The 21,646-nt window shown below is 43.1% G+C and overlaps 1 protein-coding gene across 1 annotated transcript in view; it reads right to left on the bottom strand.

The window, feature by feature from the left end:
• Positions 1–21,646, bottom strand: part of TMEM132B (transmembrane protein 132B) — a 334,288-nt gene that overhangs the window by 16,432 nt on the left and 296,210 nt on the right. The window contains exon 6 of the mRNA XM_019539385.1: positions 2,911–3,116. Within this exon, the coding sequence (XP_019394930.1) occupies positions 2,911–3,116 (206 nt within the window). The remainder of the gene's footprint in view (positions 1–2,910; positions 3,117–21,646) is intronic.

Genomic DNA, 21,646 nt, shown 5'->3' with positions numbered 1-21,646 from the left:
TGAACTCGGATCGTTTGCTAGCTTGCAAACAGTGCAGGCTCTCAGACCATTATCTTTATTTCAGCTGGCCCAATAAATCACAACTAGACACTGGGGGGTAAATTTTCCAGTGCTATGCATGATGGCTTTAAAGTCAAAATGTCCATGATTGTTAACCACAGGTGAATGTCTCACTCAACATGCCTGGTGCTGAAAGTTTGCTCCGATAATACATATCAGCGGCGTAATCCTGCAGCCATTTACTCAAGCAAAATCCCCATTGGCTGTAGTAGAATTTGTGCCTATGGAAGGACTGCAGCGTCAGGCCTTAAACAGGCATTAAAGTATCTCTGTGGACTGCTAAAGCAAATGGAAGTTCTTAAGTGACTCTGGGACTTATTTGGCAGCTGGCACCAGTGCAATTTGTTCATCATCTAGCACATTTTCTTTCTCCACAAAGAGTAACTTTATCACTGAAATGCAGGAAAGTTTCTCTTATGCCAGACCTTCAGCCAGATCTTCATTATCTATCCTTCTGACACATCCTGGAGGATTTTGTATATCACTCACACCCAACCTTCTGGCCCCACGAACCAGATAAGTGGCATGGGGTCAGTCCATAGGCTGGATCCTGCATGGAGTTCGCATATGGGGTCAGTCTGCAGGTGTGATCAGACCAGCCTGACCCCATGCACCCATGTGTGGCCACACACTGATAAGATGTGGTGTACAGGGCCATGTTATCAAGCCTCTAGGGCTGGCTCTCCATGGGTCTGGATATTTGGCAACAAAGGAACAGCCATTAGTGCTGCCACCGCTCCTCTGCCGCCCAATTTCCAGACCTCTGGGGAGCCCCATGGGCCAAACAACATGGTTCTGCGGGGCACATCTGGTGCACAGACCAAGGGGTGAAGACTCTGGTTCTGGACCAGACCAAAGATTGATCATCAGTCCTCTTCTATTGAGCTTATTTGCCAGACAGTCTAGGAAAGACACCCCACTACCCCTCGTTATCTACCTTTGCTGGTAGGTGCCTTTAGGCTCTTCCTGAGCGAGGCCAACAGAAGGCCCTTTCACTGGAGCTGTGGTGGTGTTTCAGCAGCATGGTATGCTGTTGCCAGAAACTTGTTTTTCCTTTGCATTACAAATCTGATCTGGTGTCATGCCATGCTCTCAGAGTATTTGTCAACATCTCAAATTCACCAACACAGTCATATTCCTCAAAGTTTTTAATCTAGTTACTCGTATAAACCGTGGCCATTGCATCACGGGTACTCGGAGAAGGGTAAGAGAGGAGAAAAAAACCCTCAGGAATCCTTTTCCCCCCCTCCACTATTCCACCAGCAGTCACTTTATCAGAAGATAGTATTTTATGAAACCTCAAAGCTTTCTTGCCTCAGTCAGATCAGCTAAGTAATGCTTCTTTGAGCTCAGCTGTAGAACCCGCTTGTACACAGCTTGATGCATCTTCAAATGTCCTGCTGCTTTACCCCTTTTTCACCTGCAAGATTTTACATATGCTCAGGTAGCTCCATCTTTGTGTTGATATAGCTGGTGATTTGAGAAAGAATTTTGGATCTATGCATTAGCAGCATGTTAGTAATGGTGGTGCGTCATGGCGCATGCTGCTACAATAAGTCAGTACTTTGGACACAAGCGTGGACAAAGTTGTAAGTCACTGAAAATGGCTTTTGAGAACATATTCTGAATTGGCTGATCTTAATGGTAAAAAAAGAAATCTAACAAATCAGCCAGACTAATGGGACAAAGCGAGAGAAACAAGATCAAGCAAAGTGCAATACAGCTGCTTGTTGTGAATTTAGAAATAACTGATTCTGGCTCAAGCAAAATAAGTAGATAGTGGGTGAGTCTATTATGGGAGCCCTTTAGTGTATTACAGTAATGAAGAAAGGAGGCAGCAGAGGTCAACTGAAATAATCCACAGAAATAAGAACCTCATCTATATTCAGAAAGGTTAAAGAAACTGCACTTGTGTTCTTTAGGCAAAAAGAGATGGAGAGGGGAATCTAATGGAAAATGCCACCTTCACTTCAGAATTTTGTGTAAACGATATAAAAGGCCTTACTGAGCTGCATGCATGTCAAACATAAGGAAAAATGAGCAAGGACCTAAGCTTCCACAGTTGAAATATTGTCTATACACATAACCGCATTCAGAATTTTGCTACTACAATGAAGTATGCAAGGCAAATGTCAGTATTTGGATGACCAACTCTTGGGTTTTTTCTATGCAATAGTTTCAACACAACAGTCCAGTAATGTGTTATTAATTGCAAATAGGTGACTAGGAGTAAGGTGCTATTCATTGCATGTAGAGTTAGACCATAAATCATTTTTGCAACACCACTGTGAAATGCAAAAATACTACTTGATTTTAAAGGTGGGCAAGCTGAGGCCAGTATTGCAAGTGATTTAACACAACGAGAATTAAACCCGGACTCGGGGATTTGGATCTTACATTAGAACTCAAGTATTTTACATACCCAGCCCTCTACTTAGATGTGTATCTTTCCTAATGTGCCTGTGTTTTATCCTGTGTCTCCAAGTGCTCTGTTCAACATACTTATTGTTGTATGTCTGATGGTTAGGTCCACTCTCCTTCTTCAGAGTAGGCATGCAGCCAGCTTTCACTTAGATGGGGCACAGCAAGTAAAAGCCATATAGAGATTTGGACTTCACTTATACACCAATCATGTCCATTAGTTTCACTGAGTTTCACAGGATACAACTGAGGACAGTATTTTCCCCGACATTGCCCTGAGTGTTAGAATTAAGGTCAAGGCAGGCACTACAATTTATTTGAAAACAAAATGTTCTGGATTCTGAAAAATAACCCATAAATGAATGTACTGAATTATCAAATCCCAAGCCAAGTGCATGCATTTAGGTCCTGGAACTACTGCCCTCATACCTTTTATTGGAGCTGACTGGTATCCTCCAGCCTTTGATCTGGCTGAGCTCTGTATCTGAGATCTCTATCTGCAGAGGAAGCCGTGGAGCCCACACTGTCACTTCTAGCTGGGTAGTAAAATGCTGGTAAGTGAAGTTAACAATGGTATCCACTTTACTTTTCATCTCCTTGCCATTAACGAAGATGGAGTTGCATCTGTCAGAAACCTTAAAGACAGCAACAAGATTAATTTTTAAAAAAATGGATAAAAGGTCAGGGAGGAGCAGAGGGGAACAATATAGCGCACGATGTGAATTATGCGTACCACATTTTGTAGTTTGTTTGGTTTTTTACTTAGTAGCAAACGGTGAACAACTGACCCCAGGGGAAAATTCTGCGTTCCTCAATGGACACGACTTAAGCGACAAAAATAATATAATGCTGCTACATAACCTACATCAGGCTTTTATACTAGGAAAAATTAAATTCTGCATGAATCAAACGTCATGTGCATTAAATTTTATGTTTACAGCTTAAACATCCAGGAAAAAAAAATGAAGCTGTGTGTTAGTAAGAAAGAGAATTTCACAGGATCATAAAACAGAATCCTTCTTTCTTTATATGAATAAAGCTCATAAACAAATGTCTTCTAGTGTGGGTCACAGTATGCATTCAGAATTTCAGTGTAAATACAAGCTCTAAGCAGGATTTTTTCCCCAAATATACATAGGACTAATGTAATCTCCTAGGGCATGAGTTACAACAGTATAATTTCAAAATCAGTATTGTATAAAATCTACTAGTAACATATGTCTTTCTTCTTCTGGACTATAGGAGTAAGTACTCTCTACCCACATACAGCTCTTTTGGTTTGAGGACCCATAGGAACTAACCCAAGAGCAGAATCAAGGCCCTGGCTTGCAAACCAGACCCAGTCACACGTGTAACTCAGATGGGAAGCAATCTGATGCTAAGGCCATTGTTTTACCCAATATCTGTTGAACCTGGATCCTAACTGGGAGCTGCTGTCATCCAAAAAAAAATAAATTTGCACATGGCCTTTAAAGAAAAAAAAAGAAAGAAAGATGCAACAGTAGCCAGTGGAGTCAGTGTTTGCTGAACCTCTGCCACATGACTGTGGTAATAATAATTAGTAATTGGGACCTCTATGGCATGTCTTTGTGGTAGATTATGTTTTGCAGCAACACAAAACAGAAAGGAAGCTGGGGAGAAATCTTCCCTGGAGAAAATCCCTGAATCATTGAATTTGCATGAGGTCAGAATTTCACCCAGAATTTCTGCCCTCCAAACATGTACAATATCCTCGCTGACATTAGTGGACACTGTGCATATGTACCATGAAGGAAAAGGGGCACTCAAAGAATCCGCCATAAGAGATTTTAGCATGTCATTTTAACACAAAGGGGGTTTTCTACTTTAAAACTGTGTTAACACAGTGTACAATATTCTTCAGGTTTTCTCTTGCACTTGAAAATATAGTCTTCTGTTGCTAAGAAATTGTTAGATACTGCTGAGCTAGCAGATGCAGAACAATGAAACTACTCATAAAAATCTTTTATCCCAAAGGAACTCACAGTACTTTGCAAGCTATATAGACAATTTTGTTAAAAAGCAACATCTAGGGTAAAGGACAACAAGCTCATGCAGGTTCATACATGAAAACACTCAAATGCTGGTAGCAAATTGGCTGGACAGAGAGGAGAAAAAAATGATAGAATGATAGAAATACTGGACCATGTTCTCTGCTACTAATGCCACTGCATGACAATCAAACTATGCCAACAGAAAATATAGTCTATTATATTCAAACGCATGCCTCCAAGGAATAAAAAGCTATCTTTAAACATAATAAATCACTATTTGGCATTATCCTTCTTACAATGTTATTGCGTTGCTGATTTCATATCTACATGCTGGTAATTATTTAGCAATGCTGTGACCAACAAGGTAAGTGCTTTCTACATCCTTGTTGGAAAAGTGCTGTAATGAATGTTTCTCTCTCAAGGGGAGGGAGGGAATTGGATTTTACAATATTATATGTAAATGTTATATATAGAAGGTAAAGCAATGACTTTTTTCCAAAGCGGTTTTGGAGATTTTCCTTCTATACCAGTAGTTAGAAAGTAAGAAAATATTTTTAAAAAATCACAATATTTCATAAGGATCTTAAAATGGACCCCAGGCTCAAATTCACAGAATGTTCCCATACATTCAAATAATCTGGAAGAATTCTCCCAGGTTTGTTCTCCTGGTAGACTGCCTGAACATACATTCAGTCTCCTTACAGAGATTCTCCCAGGAGCCACTTCACTTGGGTTGTTTCCTAGCTATTTTCTCCCAGAGTGGCCACTTTTACTCTGGGAGAAAAATTATGAACATCTGCATACTTGTGATTTCTCCTGAGAGAGCCAGGACACTCCCTGGAGAAACTGAACGTCTGTCAGAAATTTACCCAGAGCCACATGTGCAGACTTCTGAATGCTGAAGCCATGAAGAGAGCTTGCAGTGCTGACATTGTGCAGCTGGGGGAGGAGGGGTGACGTGGCCTGGCCTGTGCACACATCTCAATATGCTCTGCAGGCTCCCTTAGTCTGCCTGGCAACAGATGGCAGTAATACCTAGCTCTGATTGGCTGACTTAGACTGCCCATGGTTAGCTTGTGTTTTCCTGCAACATAATGTTGGGATTGGGAAGGAGGCGTGTCCTGCTCCAAGGTGGGGCAGCAGAGTCCAGCAAGTGACACATTATCTCCCATGGGAGAGGGAGGGAGGAGAGGAGGCTGAAAGATGTTCTCTTCTGAGAGAAGCCACAGCATGCACAGACATTTGCTCTCCTAGGAGAAACTCTTCTGGGAGTGATATAAGTAAAAGGCTACGTAACAAATTAGACTCAATATATCCAAATGACTTGCTTCTCCCTTTCATTGTGTTGCAACTGTCTTGAATTTTTAAGCACATTAATTAAGGCCTTTAATGGGATGAACAGTAGTGATTCTAAATCACAAAACCAGTCTAGGGAGCTTTGTTAGAATCAACACAAGACAGAAATATTTAAGAAAACTCAAAGGAGGACAGATAAACATCAAGATCCAATCACTGGAATAGCTAAGTGGCATGGCAGAAACCTAAATTTTAGAATATTTTATTATTCTAAATATTCTAAATATTTAGGTGTTTAAGATGACAGTGGGCAGGAAAAGTGCTAAATTAAGGGGGAAAAGGACTTTAATTTTACTCATAAGAAAATCAGCAGGCTTGGTTTCCAGATTTCAGAGATTTTAAGAACTGAATACACAACACACGTACACCAGCGTAGCTAACCTTGCACTCCTGTAAATGCAGAATGGATAGACAAGATAAATCCTAACAGCAACTGCACCAAATTCAGTAGAATGACACCTGAAAGACCAGGCTGCTACCAGCTTGCACCACTTAACGGCACAGTACAGTAACAGAAATTCACAATCTGCAACCCTGCAATGAGCTGCCCAGCTGCCCACTCCTGGTGTCATTAAGCAGCATACAAAACGGATGCAAATTACACCAATGTAAATGTGCCATGTGGGTAGGCACCATGGCTAACAGGGTCTATTAGCTGCTCACTGATAGTACCAATTAGTTTCTCCCCATGCTAATTAGCTCATCCACAGCAGGGTACGGCTCTATCTACCTATACTAATCTAGGGCATTTTTACACGTACAAGCGCTGGGTGCTTTGAAAAGTGCCTGGCACTGTGACACTTGTGGTTGTATTAGTGGTGAAATGCGCATCAGCGCTGAGAAAATGGTGGTGTGCTTTTGAACTAAAATACCTCAGAGGTGCTTTAGTTCAAAGGCACACTGCCACCATTTTCTGGGCGGCATTTCGCTGCTTATACAGCTGCACACACGGTGCAACACAGTGAAAGCCAGCTCACATGATTAATCAAGTCTGCTCAGAAGCGGCAGATCTGCATGTCGCCAAAAGAGAAGGTATGTATATAAATGCCCCTAGTGGTCTAGAGGGCAGCATGCTTGCAGCAGCACAGCATACTTGAAGGTGCCCCTGCTTCTCACACCTAGTTTACCATGTAGACATGGCTTTAGATTCATCCTCAAGCCCACTGCCTCAGTCCCAGAATGATTTTTGCCTTCATTTTATTTATTTTCACCTTGCCTGGTACCTTATGCACAAGACACTTTTAAATTGTTGATGAATATCTGAGCTAACAGAAATGCTATCTCCTCATGAATGCTACCTGGTGGGCAGTTTTGTTCTGAAGCTTAAAGTGGCCATATTCCAATCTAAAATGTACAAAACAACGCTAAAACATCCCAGCACTGGCCATTGTCACTTGCCAGACAAACCTGAGATGCAATTTTAGAATATTTCTTCTGTCAAACTCATTGGGCAGGATGGCTAGTGATCCACCCAGGTATTTGGGTCAAGTGAAAGTGAGCTGTAATTAACCTTTTGTGGCTCTGCAGAAGGTGGTTAGCTCCAACACTTGCAAGTAATTCTAAAATGCACATTTTTCCCTGTACAGCTTATCACAGCTGCCTCATTTTAGACTGATAGAGTACTAAAATATAACAATCCAGAAAAGTAATAGAGAATATGGATATTTAGGTCGCTGGACATTTACTTACAGTCTGATTGAGCAGACAAGTAGTAAAAACTGACAAGGAAATTAAGGGAAATAAACACTTTGGGGTGATGAGTTTTTGTATCGGTAGATGCTGATTTTATTCAGAAGTCTTTACCCTTGCTCTCAACTCTCTTTAACTTATGTGGGTCATTTATTAGGAAGGTTGAAATCAGATACAGGAAAATACAACTGTGCAAGCAGAGCTAGACAGGAACTTCCCAGTAACATGGGAAAATGCTGATTTGTTGAAACTGAACATCTCATGCAAACATCACTGTTCTGATGAACGTTCATTGAAACGCAGGCAAAATTCCAACACAGCCTTCTAGGGCGTGTGGCAGGCTCTGGCACACACAGGCTGCTTACAGACGTTAAAAAAGAAAAATGGCGCTTTACTTGAAACTCAGCATGCTCCTGCACCAAGCCCAGCACACACCCCGAAGAGGCATTGCGTTAGTTGAACCTGGTTCACCCAACAGCTGTATAGATGAGGAGTTTTAGTGGGGCTTTTCTGGCACTTCTATAGTATTTCATTAAGGAAGTACTAAACTAAATATGCAGTAACTACTTATGCTCCCACTGAGGCTTACTCTCAAAATAGGACTTACTTGGAATTTAAATGGTGCCTGTGCTAGCCTTTTGAATGAGTGTTTTACCCAGGGTACATAACCATGGGATTACCGGTGGGATTGATGGGACAAATGCATCCACGGTTGTATCCTCTGCTGCTAAACAAGAAAACAAGATTTTATTACAATTACTGACCGAGACACCAGCATCCCCCTGACCTCTGGTGTATGACCAAGAGAACAGAATGTGATAGGGTTGCACCTTTTAACTATTCTGTAAAGTAGTTCAGTTCAACCATGTGGATACTGTAAAAGAGGATAGGAATGACTGACCAAGCAAATTTCAGACTTGTATGAAAGGTCAGAGGAGCAGTGTATGCTATTGCTTTCCGATGAGTGTGTGAGGGATGCAAAACCTCATTATTGTAACTGAGGCTATAAAAAGAACAATAGTAATGGGATTTTAAGGTGAATGGAGAATAGAATAAATGACTCAATCATGTAATAATCTTAAAGCTGTAATCTTGTGATATTTTCTGAATGCCAGGCTTAACCACCTTTTTTGCAGTACTGTCCCTGGGATTGTCTTGTTAGCCCATTAGGAAGAACTCATTGAGCTACTTCAAATACATTATGTTGCATGATTTGTTTCTGTGCAATGCCTCCTTTCTGCATGACCCTGGCAGTTATATTAAGCTGTTTCTGGCTTGGTTGATTGTGCTTTCTTAATATTAGTATTATATGTTTGCATTAGCAAGCACTAGCTAAAATAAACCCCTTGAGCCCAAGGACTTTGATTAAGAGTTTGGGAATCAGCTGGAGGAAATAAAGAAGGAATCTCTTCCCATACCCCTCACCTCCATTCACCAAAGGGAGGGTACAGAGGAGCCCTCTGAGTTTCTGTACCTCCTCTATGGCTTGACCAACTCCCATTCTTCCCTGAGTCATGGCACCTCTTGATCCCCCTTCTGAACAGCCCTATGCACCCACAGCCAGAGCTGGGCAGAAACTGGTGGGGCATATGAATGTGTTGAATCCGCACATGTGAATCGTAAATGAATTTCTTTTGAATCTGCTAATGCTAATACATATATAGGTTTACTTTGTCAGTCTGGCAGCACTCTGCTTCATTTCTGGCCACATTAGTATATACTATACACTCCGGTGTCCTGGCATAGTATAATAATTGAAATATTTAGTTTATTTTTAAAGCAGAAGCAGGTATCTATTCACGATTATTCATAGGAACTGAACCAGCAGGTACTTTCAGCAAAAAAAAGATTAACCACTGCTCTAACTGGCAGTTACTCTTAATGATTTCAAAAGAGACTATTCCCTGACACTAGAAGTGCCAGCGCATACTAATACTATTGGCTTCTCAAAAAAGTAATGAAAATATAAAAATTAAAACTATACAATTCAATTTTAAGCAACATTTCAAAATTCCAAAATATTTCCCATTTCTTAAAAGGAGATTTCTAAACAATTCTTTTGAAATCATCCACTTTTAGAATTTGGCAGATTTCAAAGACATAGAATTGCACCCCAAACCATCTTATAGTGAATTATGTCAAAATCTTCCATGAAATGGAAATTCTGAATTTCAAACAGCGCTGCCCATAACCCATAAATAAAACAGAATCATAGGGGGGGTTGGAAGAGACATCAGGAGATCATTTAGTCCAAGCCCCTGCTCAAAGCAGGACCATCCCAACTAGATCATCCCAGCCAAAGCTTTGTCTAGCTGGATCTTAAAAGCCTCGGAGGATGGAGAGTCCACCACCTCCCAGGGCAACCTGTTCCAGTCCCTTCCAGTGAGAAAGCTTTTCCTAATATCTAACCTAACTTCCCTTGCTGCAACTTGAGCCCATTGCTCCTTGTTCTGTCATCTGCCCCCACTGAGAACAGTCCAGCTCCATCCTCTCTGGAACCTTTTTGGCACTTCCACCTTCAATTACAGGTCCCACCTTGGAAGGGCAGGTTTAAAGTACAATGGACTTCCTCGGGGGCTCTCCTGGTAAAGAATTCCAGGAATGCGATAAGCGTTAGGAAAGCCTAGGGAAGAATTCACATCACGGTTCCTCTCCCTTCCTACTTTTGAGTGAATTACTCCCCAGACTCTGCTCCCAGAATGGGGTCCACACCCCAGCCCCACATGGTCTTGGGCCACAGCTTAGGAAGAAGGCTGGCAGCCAGCACAGAAGACGTTGCCTAGGACCCAGAGGTAACAGGTGTAGGAGCCAACCTGGTGGCCAACCTGTCAGACTAACCTGGTGGCCTTCTATGACCAGGTTACAAAATCCTTAGATGCAGGGGTAGCAGTGGACATAGTCTTTCCGGACTTTCAGAAGGCCTTCGACACCGTCTCTCACCTTGTTCTCATTAAAAAACTAGGGAACTGTGGCATCGACACCTACACAGTCAAATGGGTCACTAGTTGGCTGGAGGGCACACCCAGAGAGCGGTGGTGGACGGGTCATTTTCGGCCTGGAGGGATGTGGGCAGTGGGGTTCCGCAGGGCTCGGTCCTCGGGCCCGCACTGTTCAACATCTTTATCAGTGACTTGGACAAGGGGGTAAAAAGCACCCTGTTCAAATTCACAGACAACACTAAGATGTGGGGGGGAAGTAGGCATGCTAGAAGGGAGGAACAGGCTACGGTCAGACCTAGACAGGTTACAGGGGTGGGCGGACGAGAATAGAATGGGACTCAACACTGACAAGTGCAAGGTGCTGCACCTGGGGAGGAAGAACCTACAGAATGGGGAACTCCCTTCTTGCCAGTGCAGAGGCAGAAAAGGATCTTGGAGTCATTATTGATGCCAAAATGAACATGGGCCGGCAGTGTGGGGATGCAGTCAGGAAGGCCAACTGCACCTTGTCATGCATCCACAGATGCTTCTCAAGCAGGTCCAAGGAGATGATCCTCCCCCTCTATGTGGCAATGGTCAGGCCACAGCTGAAGTACTGCATCTAGTTCTGGGCGCCACACTTCAGGGGGGATGTGGACAACATGGAGAGGAGGGCCACTCGCATGATCGGGGGCAGCAGGGCAGGCCGTACGAGGAGAGGCTAAGGGACCTGAGCCTGTTCAGCTTCCACAAGAGAAGGCTGAGGGGGGAGCTAGTGGTCATTTACAAACTATTCAGGGGGGACCAGCAGGCATTCGGGGAGTCCCTGTTCTCCTGAGCACTACCAGGAGTGACTAGAAATAACGGTCACAACCTGGCAGAGGGTAGATTCAGACTAGACATCAGGAGGTGCGACTTCACTATCAGGGTGGCTAGGATCTGCAGTGGTGCTGGCTCCTACCCTGGGGGTCTTTAAGAGGAGGCTAGATGTACACCTTGCTGGGATCGTCTGGCCCCAGTACTTTTTCCTGCAATGGCAGGGGGTCGGACTTGATGATCTGCTCAGGTCCCTTCTGACCCTACCAACTATGAAACTAATGGGCCCATCTGGGGCTCTCAGCACCTGTCAGCAGTGTCAGGGCATGTGGGCACAAACAAGGGTCTGGATTGGTTCAAACCAGCCCAGGGTCCCTTACCTAAGAATGCACTGACCCCAGGATGGGGAAATGGATGCACAGGCAATGCTGACTCATTGCATTCCTCTCCAGAGACAGAAAACCCAGGGCCAAAGACCTGGATCAGCACAGTTCTCTGGAAGGGTTCCTGACTATCATTCTGCTGTAAGAGGTCAGGTACCTTTAGGGCCTACTCTGGGGTTCATGACGCCCTGGCCCCACCTTACCAAAAGGCTTCAGCCCAGGATGGACCAGCTCACTTTGACTAAACTTGTGCACAGAGCAAACCCTGAAGAGTTTAGGCTGCCTGAGGAAAGCCAACCAAGACACACTGCCTGGCCAAGGAAAAGCCTGAAGCAGGCTTGGATATTGCTATTTAAGTTAAGTTACTTTATGTATTTCTTTATGCAGGCCATGCATTGCTGACCCAAAACTGCCGCAGAAAGTGGAGGGTGCAGCCAAGAGACACTGACGCCAGGAACACAGTTTTCTTTCTGTTACAGATTCCTTGGCTTGAACAATGAGGCCAGATGACCAGTACAGCTAGGTGTCCACATCAACCATTGTCAGAAACATCTGAGTGGAAAGGGGTGGAGTGTAGGGGAGGTGGAGCCCCCATGGAAGATTGACAGATGGCGTGACTCACACTGGTCTCACCCATCTCTCTCTCTCCAACCAGGTCCCACCTCCTAATACCTTTACACCAAGTTGTGGCAGGCAAGATTTGAGAATAAGAGAGTGAGACATCTGCTGAGCACACATGCCCCATCCCAGTGTAGCTGCTCAGCCTGGGTCCCTCTATAGCCTGGGTCCTTACATGATTGCTTTGTCAGTCAGAGCAAATCAGACTCTATAAGTTACACAGAAGCAGCTAGTAGCCTAAGTGAATTAGTTCTAGCTAACTGTTGTTGATGTATATTTGTTAATGCTGTGTGGATAATTTCCCGGCTGGACTATCGTAAGTCTTTTTGCCAGTCTGCCAACTTTGTAGCTAGCCAAATTACATCTTACTTTGAATTCTGCAGGTCAGTTGGTCTTTCACTGTTAACATTCTTCTCATGTTACTCAGGTCCTTACATGCAGTCATTGGCTTCTCTGCTTTCTGATACACCTTCAACCTAATATCCTCCTGACTGGTGTTTAAGGTCCTTTGGATTCTGTATTTCCATTTTGCTTCAGTAAACAGCCTATGTAATATCTCCATTTCATGTATGTTTTGTCTGCACTCCTATTGTTTGCCATCCCAGAGGCTGGGCACATAACTTTTTTCTGGAAGGATTCTTCACCATGAGAGTTTTGTGCTTGATAAGTTATTCCACTTCAAATCAAAGCTTAAAACTTATTTCTCTAGTTACCATTCTCCTTAAATTGCTTTGTGTTCTTATTTCAAACACCAAATGCTTTTGCAACAAGAGAAAGTAAAAGTACTTTGTCAGTTAAAGGAAGGGATGCTGCCTAAACAAGAAACAACAGATTAAGAAAGCCACCAGGGCAGCAATATTACCAGATCAAATGGTTTCCTTTGACTCTGAGTGATTGCTATTTTTTTCCCACTCATTGCAGGCACTTATATTTGGAAGTGTTCTTATGGTTACCCCATAAAATCAGAGCTGGATTTTCAGGACCGTTCCCCAGAACTGAATGTATAATGAGGTCTGTTTTTCTAGCCAGGATGCTGCAAGATTCCTCTAAACCAGGGGTGGGCAAACTGTCACCTGGGGGCCGGGTACAGCCCACCAGGCCATTGTATCCGGCCTGCGGGACCCCTAAAAAATTTAGAAAATTAATATTTATCTGCCCCTGGCTGCCTGTCATGCAGCCCTCAATGGCTTGCCAAAATTCAGTAAGTGGCCCTCTGCCCAAAATAATTGTCCACCCCTCGTATAAATGGCATTTGTATCGGGTAGTAAGCAGAAACAACTGTCAAGTGCACAAATGAGTACATGTTTGAGACCTTTTTTAAAAAAATCAGAATTTGCATAGGGCCCAATGCTGCAACTGCTAATGTGAGTGCTGCTTACTTACTGGAGTAGTCCCATGGGGTTCAATGAAATACCAGCATGCTACGTGAGGGCTGTTGAACCATACTTTTAATCACGCACATTCCCGGGATAATGGGCACTGGCCTAAGTTTAGATTAATATTAATGAACAATCAGTGAGAATTTGCAGAGCTGAACTCAGTTCTCCGTCATGCTGGTTAACTCAGAAGACTTTGCAAGCCTCCAGACGTAATACCTGGACTGGGCTGGACATTCAATCAGTCTCAGCAGTTTTGGAGATGCTTTTTCAGCTTCCTTGGGTTAATTCTGGAAAGCACAGCAGATTAGCATGATGGATGGATTCTGTGAGAGGAAGGAACGGAGCTCTTCTAAAGCAAGCCCCAAATCCTTGACGATTTAAGAGCAAGTAAAAATATTCTAAAATACCTAGGGGAAAAGAAATTTAAAATATTTTTAAAAAGCCCTTACTAAATGATGCTTTCAAGCATAGACCGTGACTAAAAAAGTAACTTGGAAAACGAGAAGGCAGAGGACATCCCATTGCCAGAGACTGTCCTTTATCCTCCCTGAAATCTCTGCAGAAGGTAATCTTTCTCTGGCCCACAAAAAGTCAAATTCAAAAAGAAAGCTTTGCCCTTGCAGCTGGGGAAGGGAGTTCTCTTGTTTTTCACAGTTGATCAGTGAAACTCAGTCCTCTGAGAAACCACTTAAGCATATGCTTGAATATAAGTGTGACTTTAGGGCTACACTTCACTGGGTCATAAAAACAGGCTTATTTAATGCACGCTTAAGTATCCCCGTGCATATGAAGAATCAGGCCCTAATTTTGAAACGGACTTGGACATGGATAACTAATGGTTCTGCTCAAGGACACTACATAGGTATTTCTAAGCATGCAACTCTGCCTTCTGATATACTGGGTTTCCCCCAGCTGCTGAATTGTCCAATAGTAGCCAGGAAGTGTCTAGAGCAGGCTAATTTGCTGCATGCAGTTTTAACTAGATTACATTTTCCTTTGCTTCCTGTCCTATGTAAGGTAGCTATGCTGATATGCAAGCCAGGGTCTTCACCCTACACTAGTGCAACATAAGAAAAAATGTGTATAGTTGTGCATCCAGGTCTATTAGGATGAAAGACACCAAAAACTATTAAAAGATACTGTGCTAGCGTCTGCCATCACAACCTGAGCGGGGATGCAACTTTCACTGATGTTGCCAGGACTCATGCATCTGAGAGCAGATACCTGGCCTATTTCAAAAGCATTTTGTATCTGTGGCCCCCTCTACAAATTATATCTATTATGCAATTAACTTGTGAATTGTGCAATACATTTAAATTTGGCTGCACATGCAAATTAACTAAGGGGCCTTAAAAAGTTCCAACTAGCCATAAAATTATTGCTTGAAAATATGTAAGAACTTTATAGCTGGTTTCTATCCAGCTTTCATTTGCATGTGTAGGGAGTCTATGCCTGGGAGACTGCAGCTGCTGCGATCTCCCAGCCAAGTACAATGCACCGCTAAGGCTGGGAGATTGCAGTAGCACCTCACAGCTGCTAGTTCGGAAAGCCCCACAGTTTATGAGACTCTTGGTGTGCCACACGTGGAGCCAGGGCTGAGTCCTGCAGCTGATGGGACTCTTGGTAGGGCACACCAAGGACCGAGAATACCATCAGCTGTGAGCCTCAGCCCTGGCTGCACGTGGTCCCCACAGCTGAGAGCTCTGTCAGCAGAGGGGGTCTAGGAGCCCAGGATCCGGCTCTCCCTGCACTGGCAAATAAGGTGTGATGGGATCTAATGCACAATCCCACAATCATTCTTCTTGCCATGCACCTGGCACGGCAGGAGGCACAATTGTGCATATTGCGCATTAGATCCCACTGCAGCCTTTACCTGCATGTGTAGAGGGGGCCTAGGTCATGTCTTGCAGGCTTAAGGATTTTCCTGAATAAGATTTTCCATCCCTCCCCACAGCTGAACATGTGTAGTACAATCTGCACACTTTTTTCCTGAAAATCATTTCAGGCAAAAAAAATCCCCATGGTATATGAGAAAAAGGAAGACAGGAAACTTCACGCTGAAATGGGGAATGGTGGAAACATAAGGTTTATACCATTTGAATGTGCAAAATAGCCTGAACATCTCATGGTTGACAATGCCTTTGGTTCACGTTATTATTATAATTTTTAAATGGGCAGATTATCCCTCTTTAAGTACTTTTTTTGGAGTTATGACAGCATCTTGCACCAGTTTTGGATACAAGTATCCCCTTTAGGGACCCCAGAAGATATATCCCAAACCTTGTTTCCTATTTAAAAATGATAGTTTGAATGTAATTAGCCACCCGCTGTGTTTAGCAAAGTGTTTACTTTTCCAACTATCCTGCCTTCAGAGGAGAAGCTGCACTGCCATGGACTACAGTGATTTCTCTCCCTTTCTCTTATTTGAACAGTACATTTCCATTTCTATTTAGAAAACAACATTTAGTATATCCCTGGCATTTTGAAATATGCTCCTGGGAAACAGGTAGTCTTTAAAATAGAAGGGCCTGGGAAGACTCAATTTAGGACTCAATTTTTAGCATCATTAAAACAAACACAATTTCAATGGGTGCTTTGCCACTAATCTTTCTAGGATAAACAGTTCCCCAGACTGAGGCATGCTCACCATGAACTGCAATTATCTCTTCATGGTCGTTGGTTTTCAGAGAGGTTTTTTTTTTTTTTTTTTTTTTAAAGGAATGCAAGTTGTTTAATTAATATGATGAAAAAGCTTCAAATACATTCTGTAAAATCTTCAGCTTTCAGTTCCAACGGCCTCATCGTATCAGAGTGTCCCCTTCAAAGGAGGCACTTAAAAGTTGTCACAGCAACTGTAATGTTAGAGAACGTATCTTGTCCTTGATCCCGAGACCTCCTTTTTGCTTGTGTATTGCTTATTGGAGCACTTGATATACGAACCATCGCCTTTTAGACACGGAGAGCCATGCATACATAATTCAAAACTTGGCAAAGAAGAGTTTAAGCTACTAGACTCCAGTTGTCTTTCTGGAGTGGAGAGATTTGCAGCCAGGCCAGCTGTGCGGGAAATTAATTCATTCTCTGTCCCAACACAGTGGGGAGGTCAGAAAATCAGAAGAGATGGGCAAGTGGCTGGCAATGGGATTTAAGCAGAAAGAACTTCTTAGCAAAGAGCTGAGGCGAGTCTTCCTCCCTGCCTTGTCTAAAGAAAACCATGCTTTCAACCTTGGCTTTGGACTTTGCAGAGGAAAAATCCTGTTGCAATCGCATGTGGCCTGCAAGTGGGCAGCATCTACCTTACTCCTAACCTTCCCCTCTGCACAAACCATATTGTCACTCAGGCAAACCGAATTGTGGCGGCTGCTGACTTCCCTGGCACACAGGCCTGTAGCCAAATAGACGTTTCTTCATCTTGCAAAACTCCACGTCTGGATTTGTCATGCCAGGATCTTGCATTGCTCTACAGTGATTACTACATCTCACTCAATGCCTGAGAGGGAGGTAAATGTCATTATGCTAATTTTACAGTTAATCAAAGTGAGGCCAAAAAACCGTCTGAAGCTAATAGGTAGAAAAATGGCCTGCTTTAATACATGTGTGACTGGCTCAAATACCACAATGATGAGAGCACTGTACGAACTCGGAGACAGATTACTCTGCTGGGCTTTACGTGTTCATAAGGCAAAGGAGGGGCCCTGCTGCAAAACTAGCAAATGAGCTACGCAATCAGAATTTCATCCACAGAACATGGCCATGCCCTGGGGGTATGGACAGATGTAATAGTTAAATGGATATCTGTGTTTGCTGGTTGTGGAGCAGGCTTGATTCTGGGTCTAAGTTAACAGGACTGATTAAGCTCACTCGTACTTCCACAACAGCATGTAGCTACGACGGTTACATCATCGCATCCTGATACGTGCTCCTGAGCACCAGCTCTCCATCCGTTCCCTTTTACAGCAGTTATTCCTGTCCACTGCCTAAGCGGTGCTGCACCTAGGCTCTTGGCGCCTGCGGGCAAACTTTTAGTATCGGGCCCCCTTCACTGCTCTGCAGCATTTCATAGACATTTTTTGTTGCAAAAGCCTTTATCGCATCAGTGGTATGGATGTCTTTAAACAGTTCGTTCTCAATAACATTGCCAGTCCCCTACAGATGCAATATTAAAACTTTTTTGTTGCAATTGTAATTTTTTTTTTCATTTTTGGGCCTCCTTTTTGTCCAGGCCCCGGGAGGCCACCCAATTCACCCATGTTTGGGTCCAAGCCTAAGCACGCTCTTGGATGCAGCTCAGAGCTCCTGTTCACTTGGGCTCTACATGTACACTGTATATAAACATGCAAAAAGAAAATACAGTTGGAAGGACAGAGTCAGCTCCCTGCTTTCTTCCTTTCATTTCCAAAAGCCACATAATAGTTACAGGGCATTAGAAATCCAGGAAGGATTTTAAGCCATTTCTTAGGAGTTGCGCAGCCCCACTGCGTGAAATGATGGAAACCAATTTCAGATGCTACTTTGCAAGCACACCAATTATTCTCCTACTACACTGACCTAGGGGTATTGTCAAGGCAAACCTCGGTTGTCATGTGCACTACTGTAACTCGGTGCAGGTGTGTATATGCTGCAATTCATAGAGGCCCAGGTTCAGCAGATCGTTCCTAGCCACCAAAGCCTTGAGCATACCTGAATACCACAGGCTTTAAAATACATGCTTGATGTTAAAAAGGGTGCTGGAAGGCTCTGCTGAACTGGGATCAGAAAACTGTGCGTTCCTTCCTTCATCGAGCACATTTTTGCCTTCCCTGACATAGATAGGCAACATCATGTTATTGCACTGGAAAAGGAATAAGTGATACCAATCCATGCGTCTTTTGGGGCTCCACACTTTTGGCACGAGAAACTAATTGTGCAAATCTGACTTAAACAAGGGGTCTATTTTTAGAAAACACCTTGCTGTCTTCTTTCAGGCAATCTTATAACAAGCACATGGTAGTACTGTGGGGCTGAGCCTTATCCTAATGCTAATCTTATGTAAGAACGCTATACATACTGTGTGACTGAGAGTCCAATGTAATATTCAATTATTTTTTATTAAATTGGGCCACCTGTTACAGGTTATGGTGAACGCATATCTGAATGTTTCCTTCTCAGGTAGACTAGCTAGAGCTGCTGAATTCCAAGAAATGAATCATTAAAATGTCAGCTCCTGTACACCACATTTAGATTTAAAACCTCAGAGAAGTCTCTAAATAACACACAGAGATCGTGAACTTCATTGTGCCTTTTGATTCCCCCTCGCCCCCCCATCCTATCCGCAGCCCATAGTCTACCTTCACCAGTTCACTTGTACAATAGCTCCCAGATTTTTCTACAGGTCTAATAAGTATAATTCTGAATATGAATATAATGGCAATTTTTCACTATTCTCAGATTTCAATACAGCAAAAATGAAGCATACTGAGATGGGCCTGAACGCGCAAAGTTCAGAACCAGATTCAGGCTGCCCCAAGGCTCAGACAGGTTCATGAATCCAGGGTTTGGCTCACTGGAGAGAAAGAATACATGGTGGGAGTTCAGACGTCCTCTGCTTATCCAGAAAAACGGGGGGTGGTTGGAGGTGTTGCTTTAGGAGAAAGAGATGCTTATTCGGTCTCAAGAACTGCTCCCCAACACTGTTCTTCCAGTTCTTGAACAACTAGACATTGCTTTATTTAATCATCAGTACATTTTTTCCATTGCTAACAGGCTGTCTTGCAATTCCTAGTATCCATCGTGAGTTGGCTGTTCAGTCCAGTTTGAACTGAAGCCTACACCTGCAAATTATTTCTCTTCACTCGGGATAGTTTTTTCCACCTCTACTTGAAGAAATTCCAAGTATCCTCCACATTCAAATCCCTCAGCTCCTCTAGTTGACTTTCCTAATCCCCTTCATTTATTAAAGTCTGCCCTTTTGAAGTCAAGAAAAGCCTTACTTACACACCTACTTTTGCTTATCCCTTCATTTAAACAGCACCGATTAATCCAAGGTTGTGTTCTATGACCAGCTCATCTTGCCTTCATTACTCACCAAAACCAAGTCTAAAATAGCATCACCTCTTCTTGGGTCAGTGCCTATTGGGGGAAGAAATTTATCTACTACCACAGGCAGAGCGGGGCCTATCGTTGTTAGCACTTTTTCTGTTCTTCAGTTCAGTTTGGAGGTTATAATTGTTGGAAGTTCTGAGATCCCAATATCCGGCATCGAGTGAAGGTAAGCACCTGTTAGGGCAGGGTCAAACTGGACTGATTGTAGATGCCGAAAATCTGTGTATCCTGTTTATGCACCTCCACAATGAAATTAATGGTACAAAAAGCTCCCGTTTGTGACGGGGGCTCTTCAGGCACTACTGCAATTTAAATAATAAGTAGTCGTCATAATTTCCCTCACAACAACAGGACTGTGGCCTGCTTCTAAATAGGAACATTATTGTCATTTTTATGGAGCGTGGCCTGTAATTTACACTGACACCCAAAATGAACAATGTGTGTGTGGGGGGGGGTGCCAGGTTGAAAGATTCAAGGCAATTTTCCTTCCTCTACAAATGGAAAAGATTTGCTCTGATAAGGCAGTGGAAATTTGGCAACATGGGAAACCTAAATATGTGGTCAAAGGACGGAAAGGAAACAAATCTTGGGCTGACCAATCGGCTCTTAAAGGAAATGATCAGTTATACAAATTATAGACTTGTATATTGATAACATGGTGCAATTTTAATACTAGCTCAGCAGCAATTAACACAGTGGAATTAGTAATATCCTATTGTTTTATTGGAGGAGCCTCTGCTGTAATTTTCTTATCTCCATAGATGTCACTATTTAACATCACTAATGAAGAGTGGATGGATATTGCTGGGGGCTGGGGAGGAAATAGCTTATAGCAATGTGAATTGGTATTTGAAGTTTCAGAGTGTTTTTACCTTTTAACCCCCATTGAAATGCACTGAACTAGAGGGAAGGACAGCATGGATGACATTAACATTTGGGTTTCACAATAGAGACAATTGCAGAGGCTTAGAAAAGGTGCAATGATCCATGAATGTACAATGAGAATTTAAAAACCTGCTGTAGTGAATGAAGTGTGCTCTATTCAAAAAACTGTTGATCTATGGAAAATTATTAAGCCACACATGTGATCTGCCAGGATTTCAGTCCCAGGTGCAGAGCAGCTGTTGTTTTTGCATCTCGAGGCATGCCATGCAGGGGTGGAACTGCTGCAGATGACTGTTTGTGTGGATGCATGGATTGAAAGGGGAAGACCAGAGGAGGTGGATGCCCTCAGAGACTCCCCCAGTATAGTAGTGCTTGGCCTTAAATAATTCACCGAGTGGTAGATGAGTAAGCCAGGCCTGCTGTGCAGCTGGGGGGAGGGACCAATGTTCTACCATTACATTCTCATTTGTTATGTACAGTGAGTTTTGAAAGTACTTCTTGCTTTCCAATCAATGTCAATGCTTAACTTCTGGTAGAGTGGCTAAATCCTATTGCTCCACTCTCAGTCACTTAGCTGCAACTCTTAAAGCCACAAAACAGCAACAGCGGAGTTCGTTACCGTAAGTCCAACTCTTCAGCATTTCCTGTGCCTTTCTTGTCATTGCAGGTTTCCAACTACAAAATCATTGGCCTTGTTTGAAAGCAAAGCAGTCATAGCTCATGGCCACAGATAAATTTTGGTGGGGTTGGAGATAAGAGAACGTGTTCTTTCCCAGAAAATAGATGGAGTCCTAACAGTTGCTTGGGATAGATAGAGGTTGGCTCCCTGGTTATTCTAGCCCTAGCCATGAACAAAAAGATGACCGATGCTGGTATCTAAAGTCGTTAGATGCAGCTATGATATTGCCTTGGGAAATACAATGTCTTCTAAATGAGTAGGGCAGGGAGACCAGCTCGGTCCCAGCTTGGTGCACGTGAGAAAGTGAGGCATAGCTATAAAGTGGTAGATAAGAAGGGCAATCAGGATC

This window comes from Crocodylus porosus, unplaced genomic scaffold, assembly GCF_001723895.1.
Source record: "Crocodylus porosus isolate Cpor-Errol unplaced genomic scaffold, CroPor_comp1, whole genome shotgun sequence".
Taxonomy (NCBI): domain Eukaryota; kingdom Metazoa; phylum Chordata; order Crocodylia; family Crocodylidae; genus Crocodylus; species Crocodylus porosus.
This window is presented reverse-complemented; position numbering and strand designations above follow the sequence as displayed.